At 35.4% G+C, this 22687-nt stretch overlaps 2 protein-coding genes across 2 annotated transcripts; both read left to right on the forward strand.

Annotated features, from left to right (window-relative positions):
* Window positions 1-699: 699 nt before the first annotated feature.
* tsen54 (TSEN54 tRNA splicing endonuclease subunit) lies at window positions 700-9229 on the forward strand. Its single transcript, XM_059550739.1, has 11 exons — window positions 700-829; window positions 2104-2262; window positions 2344-2407; window positions 2487-2570; window positions 2681-2779; window positions 2972-3024; window positions 3117-3221; window positions 4396-4946; window positions 7676-7736; window positions 7924-8037; window positions 8336-9229. The coding sequence occupies exons 1-11, from the start codon at window positions 768-770 to the stop codon at window positions 8481-8483; spliced, it is 1500 nt and encodes a 499-aa protein (XP_059406722.1). The 5' UTR covers window positions 700-767; the 3' UTR covers window positions 8484-9229.
* Window positions 9230-14687: 5458 nt separating this feature from the next.
* LOC132109964 (5-hydroxytryptamine receptor 3C-like) lies at window positions 14688-19123 on the forward strand. Its single transcript, XM_059516502.1, has 6 exons — window positions 14688-14798; window positions 16419-16591; window positions 16882-17042; window positions 17534-17744; window positions 18551-18682; window positions 18778-19123. The coding sequence occupies exons 1-6, from the start codon at window positions 14764-14766 to the stop codon at window positions 19005-19007; spliced, it is 942 nt and encodes a 313-aa protein (XP_059372485.1). The 5' UTR covers window positions 14688-14763; the 3' UTR covers window positions 19008-19123.
* Window positions 19124-22687: the final 3564 nt, after the last annotated feature.

The raw sequence follows: 22687 nt of genomic DNA on the forward strand, positions 1-22687 counted from the left end.
AGAGGATACTTTGGAAATCAAACAGTGACTTCTAATGTATGGACAAAAATCAAATAAAATAATAAAAACATGTTTGATGTTTTGGATTGTTGTTGAAAATAATCTCTGTGACCAAGAAAAGCTTATCAATCTTACCAGCTGCATTCATTTTGATAATCTTCATAAATTAACTTTTTTGTCAGACACATAAAAGCAGTTTAGACCATAAGTTTAGGCCATAAACAAACTAGAACACGGTCACATGACTTCAGTGTCACCATCAGTACACTTCCAACAACTCTTTCAGGCTTTTTAAAAATAATAATCATAATAAAATCTGAAAATGAGTTAGAATATTTTGCAAGAGCGTGCTTATAAAGACAAGTTAGATGGGTTTTCCTGTTTGCCATGACCTTTAATGTCCTTGACAGACTCTTTTTCAAGACAAATAAAAGCTTTAAAAATCACGAGGAGGTTTTAACGATGTATTTTATGTTGTAAAATAAAATGTGACATAACATATTGAGCTTGTGTTAAACACAGGCATTTAGTTTCAAGTATTTAATAAAACACACACACACACACACACACACGCGCACACACACTGATATCAGGAAAGTGTTAAATGTCTCTTTGTTTTGGCCTTCAAAAATCCGCAACCCTGCACAACTCGTTGTATACTATTGTGCGTTGCTGCCATCTACCGGTCCGGCGCTCAATCACATGAATCGAGTCTAGACTCTTTGCGCACTAGGACCCAGAAACGACAGAGACCGACAGAAGTCAACATGGCAGACAGAGACACAGCCACAGATCCTCACAAACACAGAGTTTATGAGGAGCTGCTCAGGTGACCGTCATCATTTTTTTTCATCTTAATTAAGCGCTTGTGTAGTTAGTTAATTGTTTTGTTCTTGCAGTAACACAAACAGAAGTAACACTCCTGTGTCGTGCTGGAAATAGGAAACATGCGCTAGCCTTCAAGCATGCAAGCAAAAGTTAGATCACGTGACAGATGGGAATGACAGAAAATGTTGTCAGTTCATAGAAATGTATCTGCTGTAGGTTTTTAACGAGCAGCATCTGAGTATGTGAGGATCAACTCACATTTGTTTCCATCCAAGCGTGTTATACAGGACAGGTGATACTTATGACTAGGTGATACTTATGACTGCTGTTTCTATAAGTGCTCCTTTAAAACAAACACTACACAGCATCGTTTGTCTACCAAAATGTAGACACACACATGCACGAAGGTAGAAGTTTGTCCTGTTTTGATATCATTCTGTGGTAAAAACGACACTGTGAACCTTTTGCTATGAAATTTCACATGCTTGGGGCTTGCCAAAACTAAGTAAGTGGCTATAATTGGATCTAGATGAATAATTTCACACCAGTTGCATAATTCGACAATTACAGCTTGGTTGCACGTGACACAATAGAAATATTCAGCTCTGAAGTATTGTAAAGTAACCTTGTTTTTACTTTACATCGCAAGCACGCTCGAGTGAAAATGATTAATGCTAATGATTTTCACACAATCAGAATTAAAATGTTTCAAGTGTGATGATGGTTCTAATTATACATAATTTTTTTTATCAATGTATTTTTATATATTGTGAAATGTAATGTATGGGTTTATGACAAAGGAAAAGCAATACAATTATACTTATGTAAATTTACAATTCTACATCTGTAAAGTTCATATTACAAAAGGAGTTGGTGTACAATGAAAATGCACTTATTTATTAACTTATTCATGTGTTTATATATATATATTATATATATATATATATATATATAGCAACTACAAGAATAATCCTGATAATGTTAAATATAATTATAACTGCATCTTAACTCTGTCCCTGACATCTCATGTTCATCTTCCTCCAGTTTTGAGTTCAACAGCCACATATTAGCATCTAATCAACAACATTTTTCGTTATTGTTAATGTTTTTCACTCTGATGTACGTCACAATATGGAAGAAAAGATCTGTCTCTACCTCTGTGTTATCATCTGTATTTTGTCAGTATGAGACCATGTTAACATGTCAACTGTGTCCTGTTACACACATTTTTTTAAATATCTCGTTTCTATGTGTTCGTCCTGGCTCCGCATGCAGTCCATCAGAGCTGTTTGAGGCAAGGTCCCGGAGCCATAAGATACCGGTGAGGGGTCAGAAAGACTTCCTGCCCAGTGGGTCGGAGCAGCAGACGACCCGTCTGCAGCAGAGTCTGGACGAGCACTGGACGCTCCTGACCGAGGAGAGGGTCGAGAGACTGTGAGTGGTTTCAGAAACACACACACACGCTCACTACACAACACACTAAAGCTAAGAAGTGTTTCTCCTGCGTCTGCACAGAGGGAATCTAGTGAAAGCCGTCTGGATCCCTGACGAACGACTGGTGGAGCTGCAGTCACCTGCAGTGAGTCCGTCACAGACACACAATGAAGTCTCCATCTCTTCATAGCCAGGCCACACAGTAATTATGTCATGTTTTGCAGGGGAAGTTTTGGCAGACGATGGGTTTTTCAGAGAGAGGCAAGCAGTACCTGTTTCCTGAAGAGGCTCTTTACCTTATGGAGTGTGTGAGGGGACACTTTCATACTCTTATTTATATCATTCTTATATACTGTGTTGAGAACACTTGTGTTTGTTGTGTAAACTATAAGTGTGCCATGTCCTGTTTGTGATTCAGGGTAACGTGCAGGTGTTTTACCGGGACCTTCCTTTATCCATTCAGGAGGGATATGAGCGGTTCTTCTGTCGTGAGACTGTGACTCTTCATCAGTACCAGGTTGGTTTGTCTCATGTGTCTTCTGAATGAGAAAACACTCTTCTTAAAGGTGCACTCAGGATTGTTCAGTTCATTTTTGAGACGATGTACATGTACACTGTCAGTACAGAGTTCAAAACCACTGAGACAAACCAAAGCATACCGAGTGCACCTCTAAACCTCTGTAAGTGTTATTTTTCTTCTTTAATTTAGGTTTTTGGACATTTGAAAAGGCTTGGGTATGTTGTGAACAGATTTGACCCCAGGTAACAATCATTTACTTATTCTTATAGTTTGTAAGAATGATATCATGCAATATTTCTATACTCTCATCTAATATTTCTAATCTTTCTCACAGTTCAGTCCCGTCCACATATGAGAGACAGCTGAATCTGCCAGCATCATCATGGGACAAACAGAGAAAACAGCTGAAGAGGAAGCGCTCTGGAAGTCCTGTGTCCAGGTACATGTGATGTCTCCCCTTCAGATCCTGCACATGTTAACAGTTCCATACAGTAAATGTAGGATTTTGATGTATTATTATATAGGGTTATTGTAAAATCTACAAGGCTTACTGTAAAAGCAGAACTTCCTTGATTTATGGAACAAGCTGTGTCTTAGTCCTTTGTTAAATCCATTCTGTGATGGTAGAAAAACCCCCAACCTCATTTGACTTCAGATATTATAAGAGATGCATTCAATTAGAATGAAAGCTTAATAATATGTATTCAAATCCCTATACAAAACAGTACTATACAAATTAGTCTGCACTGCTATTTTCTTTGATTATATCACAACTAAAATGCTTCATTGACCAATAAGAAGCTAAATCTGATTGAAATCGTATAAATAGCACGATAAGTAAATAATTAGTGAATAATTCAATATTGTTAAAAAATAATTAAAATAGTACTGAGTAATATGAATATTAACTACAAGTACATACTATACGGTTAGTGTTAGGATTAGGGTTTGATTTAGGGTTACTTCCATGTAATTATGCATAATTAATTGTTATTATATTAGTAAGTACTGTACATGTAAAATGTGTAACAAGGACACATTAAAATAAAGTGTTACTGAAATTATTTTATTAAATACACAACCTTGTAATTTTCCTTTGAATTAAGATACTTTGATCTCATTTGATTATTTATTTTTTTGGAACTTGATTGAATGCAAATCAAAAAGATTATTCTAAACGAATTAAAAAAATACAATCAAGATATGATTATGAGTGAGGCACATTTGAAGCCTTTGTAAATGGCCGATAGACCGTTCAGAAGTTTATGGTTTGTAAGATCTTTTAAAGATCTTGTCTGCATTTATTTGATCAAATATACAGCATATTGTAAAATATCATTACAAGTTGAAATAACTGTCTTCAGTTTTAATATTTAAAAAATGTAAGTAATTCTAGTGATGCAAAGCTGAATTTTCAGCATCATTACTCCAGTCTTCAGTGTCACGTGGTCTTTCAGAAATCAGTCTAATGGTATTTATCATTCACAAGAGGATGATAAAATGGATGGAATAGCTTGAAATATTAATACATTAGTTTTGGTGGCCTGATATTTAAATCCTGCTTAGACTAACTCAGTCTTCTCATCTCTGTCTTGATCGTCATGTGGCCTCAGTGACAAACAAAACACAGCACCAGAGGAGAAGATGATAACTGAAGACCAGAGTGAGGAGCTAGTCAAGACAGATCTGCGTCTGGAGGAGCCCATGCAGTCCCCCGATGCCTCTGACAGGACGTGGTGGATGGAGGCGGATGTCCAGCCATCTCCTGCTCAAGCTCGAAGCGCAGCTCCTCGCTGGGACTTCAGCAGCATCTCTTTCCCAGACCTGGGCTCTCGCCGGAGCGTCTCCGTCTCTCTGGCGTCTCCAGACCCCAGCCTGCTGCCCGGAGCGCTGGAGGTGGGCGGCTGCGATCTGTCCCTGTGGCTCAGCAGGGTCAACGTGAAGCAGGAGAAGCTGTCGCGGCGGGACAGGGAGCGTCAGAGAGACAGGGATCGCTACCACAGGGATATTAACAGTGACCGAGAGGTGCGGCACTGCAGGAACTGGCCTGAGTATTTGCAGCTGCTGGAGGACAGGAGAAGACGGAGGCAGAAAGATAGACCCGTGCATCTGTGGGAGCAGGAGGTGACGCCGCTCACTCAGCCCGGACAGTGCACCTCACACCGTAAGAACACACACTTAAACCCCAGTCTTGAGCCCGTGATGTCATGTCTGACCCAAACAGACCGCTCAAACTAACAGATTGCAGGTCTGTTTAGTGTTGCAAGGGGCATTTATTTAGATAGGTTAATGCTAAGGAATGTATTATTGTTCTTAACACATACAAAAAATAATAAATCCATAAAATAATATAATAAAGTAGCAATAAATATTGTTATTTTATTTTCTAGTAATAATAAACAAGTAATATTGTTATATTTATATTATATTTATATTGTTACTTGTTATTGTTTTTGTCATTTAAAAAATAAAATATTTATATAGATTTTGTCAAATGTAATTATTTCCATTAGTTATCAAGGAAGCATTTGGAAGCCCGTTTCCGCAATTGAATAAAAAATAAAAAAGGTAATTGTGACTTTTTATCTCACAGTTCTGACTCTTTTTCTCATAATTACATGAAATAAACTCGCAATTGCAAGTTAAAATAAGTCATAATTGTGAGATATAGACTCGCAATTCTGAGAAATCTTGAAATTATGACTTTATAACATGCAATTGTGAGTTTTTATTTTACAAATCTGATAAAAAGTCAGAATTGTGAGAAGTCGCAATAACCTTTTTTAAAGGTCCCGTTTTTCGTGCTTTTTTGAATCTTTGATTTTGTTTACAGTGTGCAATAGAACGTGTTCATGTTTCGCGTGTAAAAAAACACAGTATTTTTCACACAATTCACCTATCTGTATACCGCTGTTTTCACAGTCATAAAAACGGGTTGATGACTTCCTTGTTCTATAAATTCCCTCCTTCAGAAATACGTAGCGAGTTCTGATTGGGCCAGCGGCTCCTGTGTTGTGATTCGACAGCAGCTGAGCACACGCTGCCCTCCTGGAAACGCGCGATTGGACTAGTTTTGAGAAGCAAATGGGCAGGAGCATGTGCTGGAGATGTACTTATAATCACAGGAGCGTTTTTACTGACGAGATGTGCATGAAAATCACATTCGATTTTTTGCACAGCTCTAACATCTAGTTCACAAAGCTAAACAGCTTTGCCCTTTGTGTAATAAGTTACAGAAACTGTTAAATGCACCAACTTAAATAATAAAATACACATACTGGTTGTGATCCATAAACAACGCCTTCTCCAGACAAAGAGGGAACTGCTCCATCTTTCAAGAATAATCTTTTTGCGAATCCAGCATTAAACTGATTGAGATTGAGGAAGCTCGCTGTCTTCAGCAAAATGTGCTGCACATAGTTTTACATGTGGATTATAATTTTCATTATTCATTATAGTAATTGTTATTACTGCAGGAACTAGAGGGATGTAGTCCCAAACGAGGCATTTTTTGTAGGCAAATTCTGTTAAATAAAATATCTCGCTTGGCATTGAACTTTGAGCTTTAGAATGTTACAGATATTATTTATACTCTAACAACAACATTACACACTAACTAAAGTTAAAAACATGGGATCACGAAGAACGGGACCTTTAACAATTTTATTCAGTGGCGGAAACGGAAACTGAATTTAAGTTTGAGTATCTTTTTTTTTATTTTATTTTTTTATTTAGACTAATTTTAATAGTTGTAGATATAGCTAACAATAACAACAATGAATGTAAAAAATATATTTGTATAGAAATTAAGATTAATATTAATGGTTCATTCTAAGTACATGATGCCTAATTCATTAAGTAATGTAGACACTTTTTATTGTTAGTTTTTTAAGAGTTGTTTTGAATTGGATTGTTTTATAATATGGAAATAAAAGGATATGTGTTAATAATTTGTAATAATTAAAATAGTTTTGCATTCTTAAAAAAATATATATATATCTCGGGAGGATATGGTTTTTGGGGCACCTTTTGAACTAGGGCTGCACGATATTGGGAAAAAATGACATTGCGATGTTTTATTTTTCTGCGATATATATTGCGATATGAAATCTTATGTAATTTTTTCTTGCAAACAAAAATGGGGTGAGCACACTTACATTCTCATTTGAAATGATTTAAACAGAGTATTATTTAAATTAGAGTAAATTATTTGTTTGTAACTTTAGGATATGGTTTGAATTGTTAACATATTAACTAACATGAACTTACCACGAGCAATACTTTTGTTACTATATTTATTAATCTTTGTTTATCTTCGTTTATAAAAACACAGCTGTTCATTGTTTGGTAATGTTACTTCACAGTGCATCAACTATGTTAACAAATACTGTAGAACTTTTGATTTCAACAATGAAGTCTATAGCCTAAATGTTGAAATTAACAATGTTGTAGAAGTGCAGTTTAGTAATAGTAAACGTTAAATAATGTAGTTAAATAGTTTAATAAATAGAACATTATTGTAAAGTGTTACAGATTTTTTTAATACCCCAATTCAGGCGTCTCGTGAGTTCAGAGTTGGACAGGTCAGTTGTTTAATCCATTCATTAAATTGAATCGGTTCAAAGGAATCATTAATTCGCGAATAAGACTTGTACGGCACGCGTTGTGTAATTATCGCTGCAGTTTAGGATATCGCATAAGATTTGACAACACAAAAAACATTTCATCACAGGATAGTGTTTTTTTTTTTCTCAATTGTTTTTGATTAATATGAGCGAGGGAGAGAGAGCAAGACAGCGCTCGTGAGCAAGCAAGACAACACATCGTGCAGCCCTATTTTGAACTGTTCATGGAAAATGCCATTTTTGTCTGTTTTGTTGTGTTCTGTTGCAGGTGAACTGCTGGACCAGATCAGCATCATCAAGTCTTCGAGCTGGTCTGAGGGCGTTTCCAGGTGAGTGTAGCCCACCTTCACTGTCCTGTACTATTCTTTCCTAAATGAGCTTTTGTGCAACATCATAAAAAGTGATGTACTGAAATGCTGTCCGAGTAACCTGCTAGCTTTACCCTTTGTCTCAAATTGAAGTCTAATAAGGGTTTGAGATGATTGAACTGCTGTTTTAAACAATCTGTTTTCTCAGCTTGTCCCCGTCAGACCAGTGGAAGATTAGCTTTGATATTTACCAACCAGACACGGTGGCAGAGTTCAAAAAGAGCCACCCTGGAAAGCCTTACACCCGCATGTGTGTCTGCAGGTAAACACACCGACTCAATACACTCAAATGAGTCTGCTGACTTATTACCTGCTGTGTTGGTTTTGTCAGTTTGCCTTAGTTATACACTAGCTGGATCATACTGGAAGGTCAGTTTATGTTTTTGCAGTACTCAGTACTAGTCAAGTCATAATCAGCTGTCTGATTAAGTTATGCACTTTTTTTATGCCATGTCAATTGGAAATGTATGAGCTTGCATATATCTGGCTCCTGATAAAATCGTCAATGCTGTGTCCTGATCTTAACAGTCCAGCTTATTTCTGTCTTTGTACATTGACAGTTTTGACGGTCCAGTGCCTGATCTGAATGCCATGAAGCAGCTGTCCTTCCAAAGCGGAGACATCTCGGTCACTTTTGCAGTGGTGGATCATGGGGACATCTCCTTTTATTGCTTCAAGGATTTCAAACTGCCGACTGATGCATATTAAAGGAGGATTTCTAAAACTGGACTGATCTCAGGGTGTTAATTAGATGAATTGAGTTCAGCCAACAATGAAATTTCGGTCATCGTTTACTTAGCCTCACGTAGTTCCAGGAATGTTGGTAACCAAATATTGTCTGTTCCCATTGACTTGTATTTTTTTATTCATACAGAGGAGGTGAATGGGAACCGAAGCGATTTGCTTACCATCATTCTTCAAAGATTACCAACATTGTTCAAAAATGTTAAGAAAAAAAAGAAAGTCATAGAGTTTTGGAATAGCATGAGGGTGAGAAAATGATGACTGAATGTTCATTCTTAGGTGAACTATTCCTTTAAGTTGCTTTTAATACAAAACTGCTTAGAATGTGTCATGTGCAAGTTATGCCATAAACTACTTAAAATTTCTATTGTTTGGACAGGAAAAAAAACAACAACAACAAACAGCTTATTTTGTATTATCTTCATAATCATCTCTACTGGTTAGATTAAAGTTTTGTTGAACTAGTTAACAAGCTTTCAGGGTATGTTGGTTTGAGTTTTGTTTCTGGCCCTATTTCTGTACTCCATATTGGAAGTACTATATGTCAGCCTTGGTTTACTAAGATTTATGATGGTTATTCATTACAGTACAGTGCTGTCACAATATTCTGTGGAGAATGGGAAAGCTAGAGCTTAGACGAACGTTTCAGATGGTCAAGTTTTGGTGTTGGATGAAACTAAAGTAATAACTCAATAAAACAATCCATTTCACCCAGTTTGGCATGTTTATCAGCAACAGTCTATATCTTGGTGCAGTCATGTTTGTGAATCCACAAACCAACAAACTACATTTCTGCATATGTTCCCTGTTAGGTTTCTGTGTTTCAGTTTTATTTTGCTAGAACTGTTAATCAATTAAAAAAATATTTGTTATACCGAGAGGGTGTTGAATGCTTGAAACTGACTGATGAACAAGTACAACTAAAGTAGTTCCAGGCAGCTCTTGACTGCATCACATGTCCATATCACTTCACCCAATGATTTCAGTTACTTCAAAGGTCCTTACAGCCTACAGGTATGGGATGATTTTAGACTCAAAATTATTAATAGATGCACGCACAGTTATCCATGCACCATATCAATTGTATGCATGTATCTTACTAACCACATACAAATGCCTTTCAATTTGAGTCTGTGGGATTCAGGATTAAATGATTGTGCAGCGATTTGTGCAAGACATGTTTGCAAATAAAAATGTTCTGTTCTGCTTTAATATAAATAGATCTTAGTCATAAATTGCTCCTGCAAAAAGGATTCCATGCATTTGTGGATCAGGTCATGAGCGTGCATTTATTGACGTCTTGTTCAAGTCGATCTTGTTCGGTTCATTTGGATTTTGAGACTTCATTTTCATAGTTTTCAGCATTTCACGACCCCCCAGTCACACATGTGTCTTACAGTAATGTACAGCATTGAGTCTAAAATCGTGCCATACTCAGAGGTGGGTAGAGTACCCAAAAACTACTCAAGTAAAAGTAAAAGTACTTCTAGAAATATTTACTCAAGTAAAAGTAAAAGTACTAGTCTTGAATAGTTACTTGAGTAAGAGTAAAAGAGTATCGGATAAAAAATCTACTCAAGTAGTTAGTTACTAGTTACTTTGGGTCATATATACTGAGCCTATTTTTATTTAGATATATAGATCAAATGTATGTAATGTATGTGTGTGTGTATAAATGTATATATTTCATCATCCTTTACTCCAATTTATGTAATTTATTATAAGAGCTTGTCTGTTTACTTAAGTAACAGATATAGGTGTCATGCCATAACATATTTTTAATACGACTGACTTTATATTAAATGTGAATTTAACATTGAAAGTTAATGTGATTTAAATATTGCTACTAATCTTTCATTGTTCAGAAAGAGAGCAAATAACATTTACATTATTAAAGATAATTTTCATTGACAGTCTAGATTTCAATCACTCTCAGAAACTCCCAATAAAATCACTGAAACTGTTAACACTGTGAAATCAATATCTTAATTAAAGATTCGTACACACATCTGCACTTTGTTGTTCCTGCGAGAGAATTCGCCAGAAAGAGGTATTCAGTCAGTGAGCGAGTGAAGGAAGCACCGGCATTTTAGCGATGACTCATCTGAACACCTCTGATTGGCCAATGCTTTAATAAGCTCAAAAGAATCATGTGTGATTGGTTATAATGCGCAGCGCGGTATAAACGCATCTATCTCTGGCTCAGCGCCAGCAAGCGATCACAGATCTGAATTTAGCAGCTGACTTGCACCAGTGTGATTGTATTAAAATTAATAAAATCTTAATCGGCTATTTTTTGTCTTTTGGAAGAGCCACACACGTACAACAAACTAATGTCACAGTGGTATCGTGTACTGTAATCGAATGTAGCCCAAGTTATTACCTGTTAAACAGTAGACAGCACACGCGGTGTTCATCTAATAAGGATCTCCGTCGCTAGCAAATAATAACCTTTGCAGATTTCAATTCAGTGCAGTTCCAGCCACGTTTTCAACGCTCTTTCTGTTCTTAAACGTTACAACTCCGAGTGAACCACTTCAGACGCTCAGCGCGTGCGGCAGGGAACTGAGCGACTCATTCAAACTGATTCATGAACCAATTCACTCGTTTGCCAATTGGTTTGATCAAGCCTTTGAACAGTATTGACTCAAAAGAATGAATCATTCGCGAATGGGCATCACTCATTGCCCAGAGAAAAGTAGACGGCGCGTTTGGAATAAACTGAAGCATTTATAACATTTATTGCATTAAGATAAAGTAACGAGAGGAGCGTCGCCCACAGTAACGAAGTAAAAGTACAGATTTTCCCCAAAAAATTTACTCAAGTAAGAGTATAAAGTACCCATCTTTAAATATACTCCGAAAAGTATTCGTTACCCCAAAAAATTACTCAAGTAAATGTAACGAAGTAAATGTAACTCGTTACTACCCACCTCATACTACAACAGCAAAAGAACCAAAACCCAAAATGACAATGACCAAGACAATAAAAATAAGAAATAATAGGAAAAAATGATCAACTTATTTGCATTTTCCCCCTTGAAATTACGTTTTGCTATAGAGGTAATAACAGTGCTGTACTTGACGCAGTTTTGCTATTAGTAGAGAGGCTGCTGGGGAAAAGAGACGAACAGACTCATTGCTCTCTCTCACTCACTCACTCACTCACTCACTCTCTCTTTCTCACTCTCTCACTGTCTCTCTCTCTCTCTCTCTCTCTCTCTCTCATATCTGCATTATCATTGGCTCAAGCTTCGTTACTAACTCTAAAATTGTCTTGAGGTGATGTAACGGCACGTGAAGTGTTTTTAATTCGATCAGTCTTTATTATTTATTTTATTATTTATACAGTCTTCATTAACTCTACCTGCCTCCTGCCTATTTTGCTCTAAAATATATGCTTTTGGAAAGCTAGACCGAGTCAATAAAGCATTATAGCCACTTCATCAACTGCTGTTCAGTGTTGATTTGGCGATATGATATTTAAATGACTATTGTGTACACTGATCTTGATGCATGCACAAGGGTGTCTATGAAGCCCACAAAGCCTATTCACACTGATCTTTCATTGTAATGATCTGCAGTTTTTCAGAGAATTCAAACATTAGATGACGAGTTACCTTTACACTCATAATAGTCTGTTTGCAGGTGAACACACTCAGTGAACAATAAACTGAGTGTATGTGATTCACAAGACACATAATATATGATGTTTAGATTTTTTAGTTTTCTATGTAGACAGAAATGACAAAATTAAAATAATTTGTATTTAGTTGTTTCTCAAGGTAATAAAACTAACAAAAAGATTTTTATAGTTGTAGTAATTTTATTTTTACTATTTTGTAACATTAGATTTTTATATACTGTATATATTTTCATTATCATTATTTAAATATATCTCTATAGTTTAATTACAGAAATTGTGGTCATGTTTAAATGCATGTATTGATGAATAATCTGAAAACATGACTTATAATGGCCATAAAGTTATGCAACCAGCACAATCTGCTTAAATAGCCATTTCACTAACCACATACACTTAATAACATCAGCTGTTTGTATAGCTTTTTCACTCGCGGTGAAACTAAGAACAAAAGAGGAGGCTGAGCATGGATCTCATTCGCAGATGCACTATATAAATATGACCAAATGACCGTCATCTCTTCAGTACCCATCTCCTGAATGTTTGCCATGTATCTAGGGTGGCTAATATTTTATCTTGCCTCAGTCGGTAAGTCTGTTTTAAATGTCCAGCTGTAATGTCTGTTGATGTGTGTTGTCTGTGTCATATTTTCCCTTAACTTTTGTAGTTTTGCTCCAAGTTTTAAAGACGAAGGCACGCCACACAAGTTTTCCAGACTAAAAATATTGGCTTCTATCTTCTAGATTTTGCACCAAAATACTACTTAAAATTTTACATATATATATATATATATATATATATATATATATATATATATATATATATATATATATATATATATATATATATATATATATATATTTTTTTTTTTTTTTTACTATGCTTGTGAAAGAAGTGCTTAATTGTCCTTAAGGTGCATTGCAGTTGCATACTTCCACTCTTAAGAGTATATATGTATATATATATATATTTAAAACCTCTGCTTTCAGATAATAAAATAAAACAAAAGAGCACTTAGGTGCACTTCACATACTTAATTACACTTTTTGAAAACATAAACCTTATAAACTTTTTATGTGAAAGTAAAAGTTTTACTTTTAAGTCATGAAATCATTGTTTTAATAATCTTTTGCATGCTTTACCGTACACTTATTTTATTGTGTTGACTAAACATACTGAAGCACTAGTAAAAACTCTTGATTATCATTTAACTGTTGTGTTATTAAATAATACATTTAAAGTTAATATAGTTTAAATGTGCTAAATTGCTAAATCATCATTATTAAAGTGTAATTATATATTTAAACGTGACATACAAGTTTCAATAGAGACGTAAACATTAATCAATATGAATTAATACACATTTTAGTATATTTTAGTTTATGATAAATGCTTGTCAGTACATTCAGCAGTTTATATTTTAAATACAACAGATGTTACACTTTGTTTTAAGATGTCCTTATTACAGTTATTACAGTGCAGGTGTACACTGAGTAAAACTAGTTAACTACATGTACCTATTATATGGTTAGTGTTAGAATTAGTGTTTGGCTTAGGGTTACTTGTAATTATGCATAATTAATTGTTATTATACTAGTAATGTAATGTACTTTAGTCCATCTTAAGTAATAATACTTAAGTCCTACTTCAAAAAACACTATAAAATTCAGCTAACTACATTTAATATAAATTTCAATAAACATGCAGTGTGCAAAAACATTTACATTTATGTTGCAGTTAATTACATTACTCTTTACAAGTATGCTTAAGTGTACTTCTTTTTCATAAGGGTAACTACAAATAGTTCCATTTTGGAGTTTGCTTTTGGCATTGTTCATATAAGAACGGACGGACTCGTTGAGAAGTACATTTACAGAAGCATGAATGTTGAAATGTGATATTCTCTTGAGATTCTGTAACTGTGAGATCCAAATGGAGTGTGATCTGTGCAGGGTCGACGTCTGCTGCGGGAAACTGCAGTTACAAGGCACTTCTGGAACATCTCGGCTTGGGTAATGATGACATTCAGATGACGTCCCTGCGGCCCGTGTTTAAATGGGAAACCCCTACTTCGCTTTTTCTAGACCTCTTTGTGACTTCCATCACGGATGTGGTAAATCCATAAATCCAGCATGATTTAACTGAATGCCATGACATTGGATGTCAAGCAGTTGTACTGTAGTATCTTTACTCAACACTTATTTCATATTTCTTTCTACAGAATGAAAAGGCCCAGAGCCTCTCAATACAAGTCACAATTTTGTATGTAAGTGTTTTCGCAACCTTTTCCCACACAACTTTACTCAAGATTGAAAAACTTGTACAATCAGAAGTTCTATCTGGAAATAAAATAACCTCTTGACTTATTAACCAAAGGAACATGCTGAAATGTCCCATATTATACAAGTCACTATACAAGTGGAATGGAAACGTATTGAAAATAAAAACAAAGTATAAAAAGAATAAGTTAAACCAAACTGGTTGACCACAATACTCACGGTTAATATAACCCTCATAACTTTGCAGGCTTGGGTCAATGAGTTCACATCATGGAACCCAGATGACTTCTGTGGAGTCACTTTTTGTGCAGTTAAAAAGGACATGGTTTGGATTCCAGACATCAGCATCACTGAAAGGTCTGAAATGAGTTTTTGGTTCAGTATCACTGTAGGTGCCTTTTGGTGTCCTACACATAAATAACTCATTGGCCATGATTACTTAACATAAAAATGACTATGAAAGGGTGTGTTATATTAGGCTAAGTTTTTATATTCATTACAAAAGTATTACTTGGCTCTTTAGATACATTTTCTAGATTTTTTTGTTTGGTTTTGTTTTGTGTAAATGTGTCCTCCCTGTCATCTTGATATTTTACAATAATATTTTAAATAATAAATCAATCATATCTATATAATCTAGTGTGTTCAATAGCTTGGTGTGGGGGCAATAACATAAAAAAAAAATTCAAATGCATCCAAATATCAGTTTTCTCCAAATAAGAAAAAATACATTTGCAAATTGTATGCGTTTCTTTAAAAACAGATGGTTTACATAAAATATTTTATGAATTTATAATTTGAAAGCAAACAAATAACCCGGTTTAGAAAAGGGACATCATACGTCTGCCCACTTGAAACGTTTTCAGGCTTCTGATTGGCCAACATGGCTTTACGGTTGAGATTATATCGCCACCTGTTGGTTTGGCATGCTCTTGACAGTGCATCATAGCGTGCGTTTGCATTTTCATGTGGACAAAGATTTTTTTTTTTAAATCTAAGAAGGAAAATCTCAATTTATAAATATACCCGTGTACGTATGGACATGGCCTTAAAAATTTAAAGGGGTCATATCATGAGGAATTCCTTGGTCTTTTGTGTTAACAGTTATTGGTTTACGAAAACATAAAAAAAGAAAAAACACTTTGCATTCTGAAAAGATTATGTTACTGTACCAAGAAGACATAATTTATAATTTCTAAATATTGACATCTGCCCACGATTACACATCAGGAGTGTCTATTCAGTGTTCATGAACTCTGGCTGTGTGTAGCACCTACTGCTCTGCAGATCACAAATATTTGGAAATATGTCTAGTATGTTTTTAACAAAATCCCTCATCATTTTTGTCTAATCTTAACAGTTTTTTTGTGGGATCATGTTTTTTTTTTTTTTTTTTTTTTTTTTCAAAGACTCTGAACTGCTCGCTTCATATGGATTTCTTTTACAATTTCGGGAAGTCGTGGCCTAATGGTTAGAGAGTCGGACTCCCAATCGAAGGGTTGTGAGTTCGAGTCTCGGGCCGGCAGGAATTGTGGGTGGGGGGAGTGCATGTACAGTTCTCTCTACACCTTCAATACCACGACTTAGGTGCCCTTGAGCAAGGCATCGAACCCCCAACTGCTCCCCGGGCGCCGCAGCATAAATGGCTGCCCACTGCTCCGGGTGTGTGCTCACAGTGTGTGTGTGTGTTCACTGCTCTGTGTGTGTGCATTTCGGATGGGTTAAATGCAGAGCACAAATTCTGAGTATGGGTCACCATGCTTGGCTGAATGTCACTTCACTTTCACTTTCACTTTATAAGCTTTTTGAAGCATAACATTTTGGTGGAATAGACTTTCAGTGGAGGGACAGAAATATGCTTTCATTGGAAATATATTAATGAGTTCTGAGTGACATAAGGATGAGTAAATTATGAATTTCGATTTTTGGGTAAACTGTCCCTTTAAAGTTTACTTTTGCTTCGTTTTGTCTATTTAGCATCAAGACTGAGTTCGCAACAGTGGAGAATCAGTATGTCCAGCTGATGAATGGAGGCATTGTTGTGACGACTAACACTTTTGCTGTGACCACGGCCTGCAAGATGAACGTGCACCAGTTTCCCTTCGATGTCCAAAGCTGCACTTTTACCCTTCAGTCTCCGATCCATTCAAGTACATCTGAAACTCAGGAAACAATGTCAATCAGAGTTGGGCAGAATTCAAAACTGAAGAACTCATCAAAATGAAACTGAATTAGTCACACCCACAAGATGTGGTATTTGCATTTAAATTGGAGTGAGAATATTCAAAAGGTCAAAAACATCTTAAGTTTGGACTAAATTTGGTGCACGACCCTGATGTTGGCATGACATGACTTTTAAAGATCCTATTTCACCTGAGTTATTGTAATATTTTTTGAGTTATTGTAATATGTATTGGTCATTTGTCTCATTCTATCTCAGACAACGAGCTCGTAATCAACCCCATCTCTGATTCTTCATTCCTGACCCTCAGCTCCAAGAAAGCCTTTCAGACTCAAGGAGAATGGGAACTCCTTAGTATAAATACATCTAAAGCCAATGTCACTACTCTAGCACGGCCACAGGATCAGCTGATATATAAGGTACAGAGCAGAAAGATAGCACACTACATCACATCACATCACATCCAGGAATTTGACTCGATGACAGGAGCTTTCATGTATAGTTATGAAAGTCCTGACATTAATGTGATTTGTGCACTTCACTTGTAAGTCTCAGATAATATCATGAAAGTGTAATGTAAATAACACGCAGTGATGTATAAGAAAACATTGCATTCTTTTCACACTTAAGTAGATTAAATTAAAGTGTATAATTTCCATAATGAGTACTCTTAAAAGTACTGTACATTCTAGCTTTCAGTGCAGGATTCCCTTCACTGTGTAGTTGTTGTGTCTCAGTGTAATTTTGTGTTCATCCAACAGCTATTCGGTAAACATGAAAACCATTTACAGAGAAAGCAAGCTTTTCAGTAATTACACATTTGACGCACAACCTTACAGCTGAGGTGGTGGGATCAGACATTGAGACCCCTGTCAAAAGTATTTATAGGGGTTTCTGTTCTTACTTGCAGATCACCATGAAGAGGAGACCACTGCTGTATGTCATTAACTTCCTAATGCCAGTACTTTACTTTCTTATTCTGGATTTGGCCTCCTTCTTCATCGATTCAACTGGAGGAGAGAAGCTGGGTTTTAAAGTAACTCTGCTTCTGGCTATTTCTGTGTTACTGCTGCTTCTCCAAGACATGCTGCCCTCTACTGCCAATGATATTCCCCTGATTGGTGAGAGTTTATCTGCTGTACTCATTATCTCTTGACCATTGATTGCACAACATTTCATCTGGGCACTTTTCTGTAAATGGCTACACTATTTTTGTGAGATTTAGTAGTTCATAACAGTTTTGAGGTTAATCGATCTAATTTTGCATCTCTGGAAAATACTGATCTATGACACTGTATTATGTTGAAAATCAAAGTTTTTAGTGTTTTCAAGTTTTATTTATTTTTTTGTTGTTGTTGGATTTGTGGAGTAGAAGTTATAGTTTTTATTTAGAAGTAACAAAATCTTAAATTATCGCTTCGGGGTAAGATGGGCCACCTGGTGTTGGCATAGAAACCCCAAGTGGTATGTTGTTACTATTATTTTTAAACGCATTACTTATTATTTAATATCTCAATGAATTAGATGCAGACATCTTCGGCTTTCATTAAAACCTACGTTATTGTGTAAAAGCATAAAAATTGCATTCGTAGTGCTGCTATTATTACATATCTTCACTTAAAATATGGGCATATTCATTAAGTCATAGATTAATTTCACAACCTTTCAGATTAATATATTTTACTTGGATTCTGCTTTATCTGTTATTGGTTATTCAATTATTCAACTAAGTAGTAGTAGTAATAATACTAATTTGATTAGTTAATTTTGTGTTTTACATGAATGACACTTTTAAAACATGAATGACACATTTTACTAATATTAATCTATTAGTACTGTTTCAGCAGAAAACAGCTGATTAAAAACCATTTGCTTAAAAATTTTGATTTTCCTGTTATTTAAAATTATTTTCTGGTGGCTTTCCTAGGGGTTTATTGCGTGGTCATCTTCACTCTGATGGGCATTAGTGTTCTGGAGACCGTTCTTGTGAATTTTCTGATTGCTAAAGGAAATCGGACCATTTCAGTTAAACCAATGGGAATCTCACCTTCTCTTCCTGGTAAATATTTACACAACTTCTGATAATGAGGGGGAAATCGGTCCTGGGTTAAACACCTCATATAATATCTTAAGTTAATATCATTCTTCTCACAGATGCTGTAAAGGACGCTAAGAGCCCTCCAGACTCAGAAACAGACAGGCATGAAGAGCGGCTGCATGCTCTTGATCTTCTGAAGGCTGCAGCTGCTCATCAAAACCAACAAGAGAGGAAATGCCTGAGCTGGACCAGAGTGGCAACAGTAGTAGATGTGATCTTTAACTTTCTGTATGTAACCACAGTTATTGTGTTTCTGATAAAGCTCTTTAAAGCTTGGTTCCCATGAGTGAATGTCCCTTTTAAAGGCAAGCCCTGTACAAGAGATGGAAATACTTCTTCTGCATGACTCAACAGATCAGCCAGAGGTGGTTTTCCGTTGTAGTTTATGCACATTAAACTGAATAAGGCATTAAACTGAATAAGGCTGTGACATGTATTTGTGGGGGGAAATCCATCTAGATGACAAATTGTAGCAATACAACATGTTTTTGTTAACTATCAAATGTGTTGTTCAAAGTGAAGAATAAAGAGAAACACAGAAATATTATCCTTTGGATATGATTTACAGCCATATAAGGAGACTCCATTGAAACAGATGACTCAGTTTCAGAATCAGACAGTGCACAACATATTTCCTGCTTGTTTTCTTTTTTAAGCTTTGGCAGCTTATGAAAATTAACCATGGTTTTACTACAAATAAAACCAAAAAACCATGGTTACTATAGTTAAACCATGGTAACCACAAATTTACCATGGTTTTGCTAAATTAACCATAGTTTAACCATGGTATTTGTAGTAAATCTGTGGTTATACAAATGGTAGTCAACACGCCAAAAAACCATGGTTTACTACAGTTTTAATATAATAAAACCATGGTTATTTTTCGTAAGACACACTAGAAACCTAACCAAACACACACACACACACACACACACACACACACACACACACACACACACACAAAAAGAGCTAAAAAACGTGATAAATTCATCTCTTTGAAATGTGTATAGTACAAGTAAAAGTCAATGATTTAATGTAAATTACATGTAAAACATTATAAAACATCGAAACACCAAGATATGTAAGGGCACATGTAGCACAATATTTCAAATGAAAACACTGCAACTGATATGATTTTTCATCTAATTAATTTTACCCATGCAGATAAGTAGATTCTACATAATAATAATAACGAAAAAAAAATAGTAATAACTATCTTCATAACAGGTTTTAGTTTGACTCTTTTTTTACGTCACTAGTTAAATTAGCTCTTCAGTTTTAAATATTTGCAGAAACAGCAGCTATAGATTGTTTTGATTCAAAAATAATAGTCTACTCATAGATGCTTACAACGGAAAGCACAAGGTTTTTTTTAGTCTATCGCTTTTAAATTATACGTCAAACAGCTTTTCTCATTTCTGAAGCGTCTTTCAGCCAATGTTAGCTAGCTTTTCGTTTAGCTATTTTTCATAGAGCTGTCCTTTCTGAATATTTTCAATGATTTGACTCAAGAGGGCGCTGTTGGTAAGTGTTCCCTTTTGTAAGGTCTGTTATCAAATTAATATTTGTGCTTTTGGAGATAATCTTCAGGACAAACTACACATAAATGTAGTTTCTCTCCACGTTAAATACTGAAGTGTTGTTTAGCTTAACTTTGCTAATTCAGTTGAATCAATCATAACTGAAGCAACTGCTGGGCTCTTGCAGATGTCGGCTGAACTATTCACAATGACTGAGCATCTTTCCATCACAGATCAGCTCCTCCTTCTCTACGTTTACGACCTACATCTGAAAAACATTGAACAGGTTAAACATTCACATCATATCAGTAAAACATTTCCTGGACCCAGTGTTTTCCCTAACACAACTTTAAAGGTACACTGATGACTAAATGTTATTTGGCTGAAAACTTTTAAATTAGACTTTTAATCAGGCATATACGATACTTTAGTCATAATAATTCACACAAAAATGTAAATTCTGTCAAAATTTTATCACTTTCAAGTTGTTTTAAACCTTTTTGACTTTCTTTTTTTCTGTTGAAGACAATAAAGATATTTTAATGAATGTTTTTGTCCATACAATGATGGTAAACGAGTTCTAGTGGTTATCTTTGCATAGACAAGAGGGCCATTCTTCAAAATCTTATTTTGTGTTCCACAGAAGAAATAAAAGTCTTACAAGTTTGAAACGGCTGCCATAAACTGGTTAAACTTTTCATTATATATTGTTTCAAGTAATTCATTGCGTCTTTTTCGAATGGAATGAGACCTTTTCTTTGCTTTCAGCAGCATTTGCAGGCTGCGCAGGAAGTACTTCACTGGAAGTTTTCACCTCGGGAGATAAAGGAAGACGTTGTGAGAAACCAAAGGACTGGTCCAGCCCTGCAAAAGGAGAACCGCAGCCTAAATCCAGAAGAGGACCTCCAGAAAGAGCCCGTTGAAGAGGAAGTACTGAAGATTTCAGTGGAAGAAGCAGCAGCAGTGGCATCGGTGCTGGAGATTGTGAAAGGTTTACTCATTAAATGTTTTCTGACAGTCAAAGTAAAATACACAGTGCACAAACTACCAGACAATGCTGAAATGAAACAGAGCTGTTGTTTATAATGCCCCTCTAGTCTCGCATCCAGAACAGACCTCTGAAGAAGCCGTCATCACCAGTGCTATGGAAAACAGGTCCAGGAGAAAAAGAAAGTATGTACTGTTGTGCATGTATTGCACTGCGTACTCGATGTACACTATATGGACAAAAGTATTGGGACACTTCCTTCTTTAGAACTGAAAAAGTCACTTCCAAACCTGTGGCAGCAAACGTGGAAACGTAATTAATGTATTTAAAAATTGTATTTCCATCTCTGCTGCAACAGTTTTGGAAGTGTATAAACTTACTGTATACACGTATGTTCAAGTCGTGTTGGGTATAAGTAACTTTTAAAAGATATGCATTACAATATTGTGTTACTCCCTAAAAGAGCAATTAATTACGTTAGTTACTTTTTATGGAAAATGAATGTGTTACGTTACTTTTGCGTTACTTTTTAAATCTGGGCAGGGCTTTCTTGTTTGGTTTTAATATAAAAAGTTCTATTCACATCCCAAAAAGCCCTTTCACATCAAAATCCTCAGGCTGAAGGAAATGTAAATTCACGTCTGTACAGTAGAACACAGAAGGAGAAAGTTCAACACTCTTCAGCAATAAAAACCAAGAACAAATGTTAAGTAATTTTTGCTTATTAGAATGGTTAAATTGGATCCTCGAAGGTCAGCGGCAAAGACATTGGTTAATAAAATGGGATTAAAAACATAAAGGATATTTTTATTATTTACCGTTTTTCTCAGTCACTTTGGTGAATTTTTCAAAACAGAAATGAAATTCTTAAAACTACTTGTACAACCTCCACATCATGTAGTCATTTATACACATCATAAAACCAGTTTCTCATTCTTTTGAACAAGTTGCGATTGCTTTTGTACATTCATGCAATTGATTACACACATTTATCTGCAGTTTCCTACATTATCATTTGCTAATGTCATGTCGCTCAAAATGTATTATATATTTTTCTGTGCAATAGTCTCACCCCTCAAAACATTTAGTCTCTAGTTCATCGTATAAGTCATTCAATGCAAAATGGTTCATCTAGTTGTCATAAACTGCCAAGCACACTTTTTATTTTTATTTTTTACACATTATTATTAGACTTTTTGTCAATTTGGCATGAATTGTGCAAGTGAATCTTTACTAATGAAGAGAATGTAGATGATAAACCAATGATACACCATTTCTCTGAAATAGCTCAAAGGTTCATCTCATGAATCTTCAGTTAGAAAGCTTATACTGAATAGACAGAGGAAAACACAAGAGTTACAAATTCTGAAAATTGACTTATTTCCATCTTTGTGCCCATATTTATTTTTCCTTTTCTATATCACAATGACATTGTAAAGGTTTTTTATTATTATTATT

This window comes from Carassius carassius, chromosome 1, assembly GCF_963082965.1.
Source record: "Carassius carassius chromosome 1, fCarCar2.1, whole genome shotgun sequence".
In the NCBI taxonomy this organism is placed as follows: Eukaryota; Metazoa; Chordata; class Actinopteri; order Cypriniformes; family Cyprinidae; genus Carassius; species Carassius carassius.